A 10,928-nucleotide genomic window follows, 5' to 3' on the forward strand; every position below is an offset into this window, starting at 1 on the left:
ATTTTGTACTTAAACTGTAGTATCTATCAAAATGATGATGATTATATTGAAGGTAAATCTAACTTACCATTTCCATTATGTCAATTGCGTGACTTAGGATTTTCAAACAGTACTGTTACAAACAGAAATTTATAAATTCTATGTTTAACACAAAATCCTCAAGCAAAATGTGATAGATGAGTCAAAACCCATACCGTCCGGTGACTGTGCAGTATTAGTTTTCTGATTGATTGATTGATTGATTGATTAAAAGGTCTTTATTCAAATAAAATCTGAGTCGGCGACTAAAAGTCGAATTACACAGATATACAGAGATTATACAGCAAAACAGATGAAATAATAACATAATCATAATACATAAAAAATACATTACATTCAAACATTCTGTATACACAACTAATACATTTTTAACGCTACAGATTGTTATATAAATACAAAAAGAAAAAAAAATGAATGGACATTTTATAAACAGTAGCGGTACACTCCTAATTTTTTTTCACAAAAAAAAAAAGGAAGAAACACTCAGGGCTACTCAACTCATTGACGAAAGAAGAAGAAAAAAAAATAATAAAAAAAAAAATACACTCACCAACAATACATTACTACAAGTTAGTACAGTAAGTGTGATATGTTACAAAATATACAGTGCGTATAAAAAAAAAGTAATCCAAATTTGGAGGGCTACGATTTGATAATATTCAGCTATGGAGAGCGCAATGTTGGTTGTGAGGAAAGGGGAAGTCTTCTTCTTTGCATGTATAGTTAATTATGTTGACAAATGTCATGCATGACTGAGCACATGAACTTGGATGACAACAATGCCAAGCTGATAATTATGGTACACAAACCCTTCAAAGATGAATTTCTTTTTTTTTTTTCTGGATACGCACTGTACAAGACACTGTACTGTAATTTGTATAGCATTTGCAGATACAGATGTACTTATCTCTGTTGAGTAACAATTATAATAGCCTCATTCGTATGGTAACACTCCATATTGGCCATAGTGTTGTTGGGTTTTTTTTAACTTACTTCACATATATATCTTCTCAGTAAGATATGAATGTCATATGTACATGTTTAGTTTTGTTTATCTTGCCATTTAATTCTGTAAAAATTCGCAAAATCACGTTTTTTTCACAAAGAATTTGTTATCTCGTCGCCGTGATTATCGCTATCGTTAGCAACATCATTTTCATTATCTTATGTAGCCATGTGACCCCTGTGGGGTTTACTACCAGTTGAGGTACGTCTCTTTACTGTTCTTGTTGGTTTGATTATATAAATCATATATCAGGGGCCCGTTGCATAAAACTTACCATTGAAATTCAATGGTAACTACCGTCAAAATTAGGCATCACAGCCAATCAGCATCAAGGATTATAAAATTTACCGCTAATTTGAAGACTTACCGCTAGAAAGGAGCGGTAAGTCCAGCGGTAAGGGTTTTATGCAATAGGGCCCAGGACTTGGTAAGATCAGCCTTCCATTGTATGAATTGAAATACCCGGGTTTAAAATAAGGTTGTCATTGGAAGTTTTCGTGCAGATAAGATGACAAAATAATGCTACAGTATTGTATAATATCTCTTACATTAAGAGATTTTTTATATATATAAATGATGACACTTGTTTGTAGGCATTGACCACAACGCTATGTGAGATCTGTTGTCATCAGATTATTTTCTCTTGTCTTCGTACTGCGTCCTGTTGATGTGCACTTTACAATAAACGATTTATCTTCCAGAAGTTTGACGAATACTGTTTGTTTGTAGTACCCATACCGCTGCTTCAAGGAACAATTCAATGTCATAGCTGCTATGCCGATTGGCGTTTCATGTGGACACACAATAAATCATTTCATGTAACATTTCCTTTCTAAATTTCCACAATGTCCAAGGGCACTGACACAACAATAAATCAATTTCACTTATGTGGATGGCAGTCTTAACAATATCGAAGTTTACTCTCGGCGATCATCACAGAGTAACGACTGTACATACACGCCTAGAGTTGTTGCCTGGTAACGAGGGAAGCGGTTCGCGAGTGAGCAAGTGCCGTCAAGTTGTCGTCTGCAACCACTGAAGCGGTAATCCTCTCCCGCACAGATCACGTCGATAAAAAGCAACAACGTGGGGGATGTCCTATGACCCCCTACATCTGTTCTGATTCGTGATCTGTTCAGGTATCCTACGGGAGCGTCTTCTGCCGATAGAGTTTTTGCTAGTGTAATGTATCCATCCACTATTAAATGGCGAAAACCTGACAAACGAAGAACTCTTATCGAGAAGCAAGCATTACGGAGATTGACTGCAGGTTACTAAACATTGCATCTCTGTGGTGAGAAATAAGAAAACTCCGACAATGACGACCGGCATGGCAATCCCGAGAGTGAAGATTCAGAACTCTAACCCACTAACTCTAGATGAGAGGTAAGTCGAACTCTATATTTTATGCTTCCAGGGTTTGAAATTTTCCTGCTAGGTGTGAAATGTCTTTTTGAGAATTCAATTACTTACATTATTAATGTTGTTTATTAGTTGTGAGAATAACAAGCTAAAATGTTACCCTTTCATTAGAATAGAATAGAATTCATAAACTTGTTTTGAAGATGCATTTGAAGTGCATTCCTGTATGCTATGTCATCACTTTGTTCTTACATTTATTTCAGCGATGTCAAGTAAAATCAAACGGCAATGAACGGTCTTCGTACACAGTGTGTACTAAAGATGCTCGTGTAATGGGCGAATGACGCCAATTTTCGGAACTGTATGTGTACCTACTTATCTGTCTGTGGCCGAGAAATCTTTGTTCTTCACGGTTAGATTTGTTTAAAGTCCTTCGGATGATTTGATAGGATGAAGTCTAAACATTGACGAGATCGTAAACCACTACACCCGCCCATAAATCCCCAGCAACAGCAATGTGGAACAAGTCGAAATTGTGCAATTGGGAAGACGCTTTTTCGTACATTATCATGATAAACACTATATGACAGATTGTCTTCATACTCACACACGTTAAATCAAGAATAGGATCACATCGACAAAAGTTAGTACAATTTCAATTTCAAATAATGATAGATTATATGTATGTATGTATATATATATATATATATATATATATATATATAGTATCAAATATACATATCATCTGTTGATGTAAGAATATGAAATATTCTAGACCTTTAAGACATCTCTATTATAGGTTTCGACCCATCTCAGTTTTCATAGTGTTTTCGGCACACGAGTATTTTGCCTGTACTGTACTATCGATGACATGCTTACTTTTGCACACAGCACAGATCCATTTAAACTATTAAGTCGTTCTTCTAAAATATGGATATCAATCTATCTAAAACTTCTCTCTGTTTTGCCTCTTATGGACTCACTTTGACCTGCTCACATTATAATCTCTCAGTCTTTCTTTAGGCTAGTCTGTCTGTCTGTCTCTTTCTCTCTTCCTTTTCTTCTTTATTTTTTCTTCTTTCATTTCTTCTCTTCTTTCTTCTCTTTCTCTCCCTCTCGGTCCCTCCCCTCCCCCCTCTCTCTTTCTGTTTTTTCCTCTGTCCCCCTTCTCTTCTTTCGAGAGAGTGAAAACGACGTTAAAGGGACTGTACAGTACTGGTTGAGGTTAGGATTAAGGTTTATAACATTCCTAAGTGAGATAATGAGAAACCTCTTATAAATATGAAAGAGCATGTAATTCTATGAGGAATTCAATGTTTATTTGATGAAAATTGGTTTTGAAATGGCTGAGATATCCAAAAAGAGCGATTCTAATAAAGTGTGGGACCCACACTTTATTACGATCGCTTTGTTTTACTTTGTTTTTGGATGTTTCAGTCAATCCAAACCCGATTTTCATCAAATAAACTTTGAATTCCTCTTAAAATGGTATGTTCTGTACTACATCATAAGTGTTTTCTTGGTATCTCGCAAAAAGTCAAAAGCCCAATTCTCATCTCCACCAATACTGTACCATCCCTTTAAGTTCATGATCTCGGTTACAGCTAAACGAGTTCGAGTGATCTGATCAGTAGGGAAAATGGTGTGAGGTGAAGGGGTCAAGAGATTTCTATACACAAGTTCAGCTACTCCGCTGGAGGGAGGCAGTTTTCAAAGCCCTATTAATGGAGCATATCAACACAGTTATGTTTCATGTGGAAGAATTACGTTGTGAAGAATCGCAACACACTGTCATTAAGAAATGCATAGGTAAACAGAGATAATATTTTGTGGATGTAAAAAGTCGGCACTTTTGTAGGCCTCTAAACTTGAATCAAATAAAGCAAGTACTGGAATGCAATGCTCAGAACAAATTTTCCTGATGTTTTTGCATCTTGTTTTTGTCAACCTTTTAAAGTCAATTCAATTCAATTTCGGTTTAATTCACTGATTTAAGGGACATACTTATAGAATGTCCGTATAGATACTAACCTTTTTTATACTAAGAGTACTTTTGAAATGCAAGAATATGTACAGCAAAAAGACATTTAACTTCAGCGTATATATATAGCACAAAAATGTTTTTTCATTACAAATTGACATTTTTTACACTGCTCTTTCTGGAAAGAAAAACAATGTCAGGAGTATAATAACAAGATAGATTTTATTTCACATTTATGAATAGATAATATTCTACTTGTAAAATTTTAAGGACAGAAAAAACCAAATTTTGTCGAAAGTGTACATAAACAAGGCAGCGTAAAATGCCACGGTAGATTTCGTTTCTTTCCTTGTCGAAAACGACAACGACAAAAAATCAAACAAAAAACGAAACAACATATACGTTGTAGATTGTGAAGGGAGAAAGCGGATATGCTATGTAAAAGAAGACTATAGGCATTTCTTGACTTTAGTTTGTGCCACACAATGCTTTGCTTCTCTGAACAATAAAACTTCTAAAATTCATTGAGTGTATTTTTCCATCGATGGAAAGAACGTTGTGTATTAAAGGTACATCAACTTTGGGTTTACCAGGCTGAGACGTGAATTGTTAATGCCGAAATCAATTTTGATTGTAAGAGAAACAAAAGTAAAATGTGCTAAAAAATTTCATTATTCATGGCAGGTGAATGTAGGATTGTATTTGGAGATTAAACTTTTCAATTCTCATAGACTTACACTTACATATCATAAGCCTAAGCGAAGATGGAATATGGATCATCTTTCTGTTGCATTCCCCTTGATAATTTCAAGTTGAAGAGGCCCTATTATGTTGCTGGTGATTGCTTGTCTCTACACGTAAATATTGAAATGGGCTTTGCTAAAAGGATATTATGCGATTTATCCGGAGACTATAAACAATCTGGTAAAATAGCGTTATTAGTTTTCTATCTCACACGAGTAGTACATGTTGATTTCATTGCACTGGCAATATTTGACTTTATAACAGGTGGACGCCACCGAGGAATCTAAGCAAAACTCTCGATGCTGTCTAATTTGTTGATTACATAATAACGAGTGTGATTGTTGAGCTTAAATTTTCAGAATATGAAAGACTCGAATAAATAATGATTGTGAGCAGGTCTCTAAGTGTGGCCCGGAGATAAACCATGTGTCTGGAGCAGGGCCTACATCAAGGATGGATTTATTCCTACTGGAAATCTGTATCTTTAGTTTAACGTTGAAGTGAATTACTAGCAGCGGGGACTGGTAAGCTCTATTGATTAGCTGATCCGCTCCTTGCTTTCTCAACAATCATGAATAAACTGCAGCCAGGCATGGCCGTGCTAAGAATGTGAGTCAATACTAAGGAGACAATGAATTGAAAAGGATAGGTCCGATCTAACGCTTCTTAACCCCAATGCATGCTTATGTCCCCCTATGCAAGGGAGGAAGACAAAAACATCAGGGGGCGAGTGGTGGTGCTTTGTTGATACTCGTAGACGCGGGGACAGGCGTTCAGAAGCAGAAACCATACTAGCTGAAACGCATTTAGCTGCATCATTTTTATAGGGGTTGGACAGTGATGTGATCTGTCGTCTTTATATTCTTTTCGACTGTAGAGTAGGATATATACTTCACAATGGGTGATCCTCATGTTGAATCTCACGAAGGTCGAAGCGCTATAGAACGATGTAATACATTAGGCAATACAATGCGTGAAAAGCGACGCCATTCTGTTTTTCCTCAGAGCCGTATCCAGGCCAACTGTAGGGAAAATGTGCTGCGCGATGGGAAATACTCAATTTCCACACGGAAACTGTGCGCGGTTCTACGGAAAACAGATCTCACCTGCATAGCGTTGGTATGACAACGTTTGACTATACCGCGATGCTGACAAAATGCGGATAAGCTGTGATCGAGAACTGCTAGAAACTGTCATCACACGTTTCTATATAGCTGTACGAGAATCTGTATGAGCTTTGAACTATTTTCTATTGTATGTTTTATTGAATCACAAACGTAATCAAATCATTTACAAATGATTTGCAAAAATTGGAAAAACAAATTGATAAAACAAAAAATGAGCTATGAACTATTAAAGTATGAATCAAACGGGTTTCTTGATCACCAGAAGTTTTCCTTTTCACTCATAATATTTAAAAGCAATTCTCCAAGATTTCAAGAATCTTTGTGAGAGGTTCAACCTGTCAAGACGTGGATGTGGCGTTTAGAAGTTTGACATCAAAAGATTTATCCCAACACCACATTCTGCAACTGTAAAACAGTGCCATCACAAAGGCAACATCTAACGTTGGTAATAATGATCAACAAAAATTGAACAATCTTAAAAAGTTATAGCGTGAGAATCGTCCATTCTATCCTACAAGAAAAATGAAAGCACTTTTCTAATTGTAAGAATTATTGAGTTTCATTGCAGCCACGTGACAGAACAAGAGTATAAATTTACAAAGAGTTAAAATGTTCTTTACATCCATTCCTCTAAACACCCGACACTACGCTTCGTTTTGGTCGCAAAGTGCAATATTCCCTCATATGTCTCGAATGACACATAGTAAACATGAGCGAACCGATCAAACATGGAAGAGTAGCCAGCAGGGTAGTATACATGTATAAAGTAACCAATTTCATTATTTTTTCTCTTTTCAAAGTTCTACGTGGAACGTTTCATTGACAGTTTCACAATAAACAAACAAACAAACCAAAAAAAAAAAACTGCTGGTCTTTTTGAAAGCGATAATCCCATTTGGCGGTTATACCCATTTTTCGGTTATTCCTGACATTTTATCACTCAATTATCGTTGATCTCGTATTAATTTCACCATGACACAGGTTGGTTTATGGCAACATACCACGGTGGATCGCAGAGGGCGTAGAGATCCAGGAGATTCGAATTCCACAGGCAGCTTACGCCAAGCAGCTGAGAACGGTGAGACATAATATACCCAGCTCATGGTGTACTACTGTATTATTAAAGGACTTTTCGCTCCTGGTGTCAGATGGTGACTGCTAATGACACGCATTTGTATAGACGCCTTCTATAATGAAAAGCTGATGATGACTATCATAATGAGAGTATACGGGAGTATGTAGTGTGGTATGCTGCAATGAGATGGTAATTTGACGTGCTCAATTTAGCATGCTATGGAAAGACAGGTCAAAAAGTCACTTCCTCTTTCACATTGTCTACAAGTTTAAATCCAGTAAGATAACGTCGTCATACCCTCCAAAAGCTGATTTGTGGCGGTTTTTTATATTGATTGACTAACATGTTTATGGATGTCTCATCATTTCGCCAGCGAAGCTTTAAGATCATAAACCATGTTCGACGACACAAGGTAATCATGTGAATACAGTTCACCTATAGGAATTTTCTTTTATATTCTAAAATCTGAACGACAAGTACTAAGTACACAAATATGAGCAATTAAGAAGTCAATGACCTTTAATGACGTTGTAGGCTACGTACCAAGATTGTTTCCCCATGCCCAAGTCACTGAGTGAGACTCGATTTACATGTATTTATGTATATATTTTCTTTCTTTCTTTTTTTTGTGTTGTCGTGCATACATAATATGATAATGATAGTAATAATATCTTTTGTGTTGTCTACCTCAGCTTCCTCCTCTGTACTCTGGCTTCAGTTCGGGAATCGTTCGCTACGGGGCGGCTCCCCGCCAAGCATCTCATGTCAAACCAGTATCTCTTAGATCACCTTGGGCGGGATCGGTTGGCGAAGGGCTGACAGCATACGGTGAGTTTAAAATATAGGGCCTCTCGTACTAACACAATTTGATACTTCATATTCGAATTTTTGTATGATATGCTTCTTTCTCCTGTTCTTTTTGTGATGTCATTTGATGATGACTATAGCTTTATAAAGAATATAGACACAATTTTCAGCTTTGTGAAGAAATCAATAGAAGAACAAATTTTCGGATATATAGGGACTAACGCTTTTCTTCTGTTCTGATTCACATTAAGTAAGTATCATTACATTGTATACACTAATCAATACTACAAGTACTTTTAAGGTCTCTTTCTTTTCTCATGCTAGCTTGAGATACTACATGATAAGTCTTCTTAAATACCATTTTTAAGATGATGAATAAAATTGTTTCCATTTAGACTGCGTAGACGAAATGCACGTTCCTGGGAATGGCCCCTGTTAAATTCGAGGAGATGATTCTTATTATTATCATTATTATTATTATTATTATTATCATTATCATTATCATTGTTATCATTATCATTATTGTTATTAGTATTATCATTATTATTATTATTATCATTATCATCATCGTCATCGTTATTATCGTTATCATTACTTTTGTAAGTAGTAGTATACTATACACACATAAATACATACACGGTTATTATTACGAGTCCTACATAATATGCCTTTATTATTATCATTAGGGCGGTGAGTTGGCTCAGTCGGTAGCGCGTCTGCCTCACGATCACGCGGCCCGGGTTTTTACCCGAGTCTGGACTGAGCAATGTTGTGTGTAAGCATACCGTCCCCTCTAACAAGAGGCAAACACTCTGTCCCTCGGATAGGACGTAAAATGGAGGTCCCGTGTATGAGAGAGTAACAACTCATGCACGTAAAAGATCCCGCTTCATTCATTCATGGTAAAGAGCAGGGTGTTTAACCCGGATAAGTGGTCCCACCTCAAATCCAACTGGACCCCATGGAAGACCAGCTTAACGTAGCTGAATATGGGCTATCCAGCCATCTTCACAGATGGAAAATGAAAAAACAAAACAACAACAACAACAACATTGACAGCGCCTATATATCAAGACTACGTAAAGAAAGCAGATAGCACTATAATGACTCGTTACGGCAGCCTATAACGTGATATAATAAGCGCTCTCCATGTCTTATACCATTATTATTTTGTTTTATGACAATGAAAAAAAAACAAACACACGATTGCTTTCTCATTTATCAAACTGCAGTTTCCCGAAGCCACGAGCCGTCGCACTATGCTGACAATCCCTACGTGTACTCATCACCAGAGCTAGGGCAGCAGTCATCTAGACGGTCATGGAGAAGCAATGTGTACAACCAACACGCCAAGGAAGGTTTCAAGTTCTGGCTGGAAGAGAAAAAACCAGTCTCAAGTGAGGAAAATTGAATACACTGATATATAGTCAACTCCTTAACTCTATATTCGTTTATTTATTTATTTATTTATTCATTTGTTTGATTACATATAATGCATGTACTCCACGCTGCATCGCTTAAAGGGATGGTACAGTATTGGTGGAGATGAGAATTGGGCTTTTAACTTTTTGTGAGATACCAAGAAAACACTTATGATATAGTACAGAGCATACCATTTCAAGAGGAATTCAAAGTTTATTTGATGAAACTCGGGTTTGGAAAGACTGAAACATCCAAAAACAAAGTAAAACAAAGCGATCGCAATAAAGTGTGGGTCCCACACTTTATTAGAATCACTCTCTTTTTTTGGATATCTCAGCCATTTCAAAATCATCTTTCATCAAATAAACGTTGAATTCCTCATAGAATTATATGCTCTTTCATATTCATAAGAGGTTTCTCATTATTTCACCAAAAAATGTTAGAAACCCGAAATAAGGTCTCAACCAAAACTGTACGATCCCTTTAGAGAGTTAAGCTTTGAATTTAAGGGAGAAGAAAGTGCGCACGCATGGTGGAATGTAATTCATACATTGGCTAAAAGAGGGGATGGAAAACTTAATAGGAGCATCCATCATTGTGTAGTAACATTCCACTAATATTCATAACATGAGACTCAAGGTTGTAAATAGGATACAATTTACTCCTTGACTGTGTTTTTTTTTCTCCTGGGGGTGAATGAGGTGAACATATTACCCATCATAACCCATCCATGACAGCAACTATAATCATAAGTGGCATGTCTTAGAGAAATATTTTGTAAACATTCATGAAGCTTTCATCCTGGGCAGGAGACAAGTCTATCTGTACATTACGGATAGGCTTGCCAAAACGGTTCATTTTTGAAATCTCACTCTTGTTATCGCTTTTTTATCTTATCTGTGAAAAATAAACATGATTAATTGTGCATGACAATAATATTGCATCTATTCGCTAGAAGTTCAACTCATTTCCTTCTTTCATGTTATCATATCGCCTTCTCAGAATCACAGAAGTATACGTTTGGGACATACAAGACGAACCTTGGACTCGGTAATGCTCCTCGAAACTAATTCCTACCAACGAGACACGCAGCTTCTACGCATCAAAGTGTTGTATGCCGTATACAGTATATACACAACTAAATGAGGAAGTACGCAGCTTCTTGACGAGGAAACGATAGGGAGCTGATGAGACAAGTCATTAGTCGCACAGTGAAGCAACTCTACCTCGATGTACTTGTCTGGTCTATCCAACATAATTGTCTTGATGGCGTTAAAATTGACTGAACTATACAGTATATGGCCCATTGTATCCTAGGTGGATAGAACCTTACCTCGGATTTCTAATGATATAGAACAATTTTGG

The 10,928-nt window shown here is 36.6% G+C and overlaps 1 protein-coding gene across 1 annotated transcript; it reads left to right on the forward strand.

Moving 5' to 3' along the window:
* The first annotated feature begins 2,325 nt into the window (after nucleotides 1–2,325).
* LOC139718003 (uncharacterized) lies at nucleotides 2,326–10,656 on the forward strand. The gene is made up of 5 exons (XM_071629491.1): nucleotides 2,326–2,431; nucleotides 7,241–7,337; nucleotides 8,027–8,162; nucleotides 9,374–9,538; nucleotides 10,566–10,656. The coding sequence occupies exons 1-5, from the start codon at nucleotides 2,364–2,366 to the stop codon at nucleotides 10,631–10,633; spliced, it is 534 nt and encodes a 177-aa protein (XP_071485592.1). The 5' UTR covers nucleotides 2,326–2,363; the 3' UTR covers nucleotides 10,634–10,656.
* The last annotated feature ends 272 nt before the right edge of the window (nucleotides 10,657–10,928 follow it).

The sequence above is a fragment of the Diadema antillarum genome, unplaced genomic scaffold, assembly GCF_040938485.1.
Source record: "Diadema antillarum isolate AM-2024a unplaced genomic scaffold, OU_Dant_1.0 scf00000087, whole genome shotgun sequence".
NCBI lineage: Eukaryota > Metazoa > Echinodermata > Echinoidea > Diadematoida > Diadematidae > Diadema > Diadema antillarum.

Excerpts from the sequence above, each read along its gene's own strand:
- LOC139718003 (XM_071629491.1), top strand. The coding sequence starts at position 2,364 with ATGACGACCGGCATGGCAATCCCGAGAGTGAAGATTCAGAACTCTAAC. Across the intron at positions 8,163-9,373 it reads CGAAGGGCTGACAGCATACG|TTTCCCGAAGCCACGAGCCG; the intron begins GTGAGTTTAAAA and ends ATCAAACTGCAG. Across the intron at positions 9,539-10,565 it reads AGAGAAAAAACCAGTCTCAA|AATCACAGAAGTATACGTTT; the intron begins GTGAGGAAAATT and ends TCGCCTTCTCAG.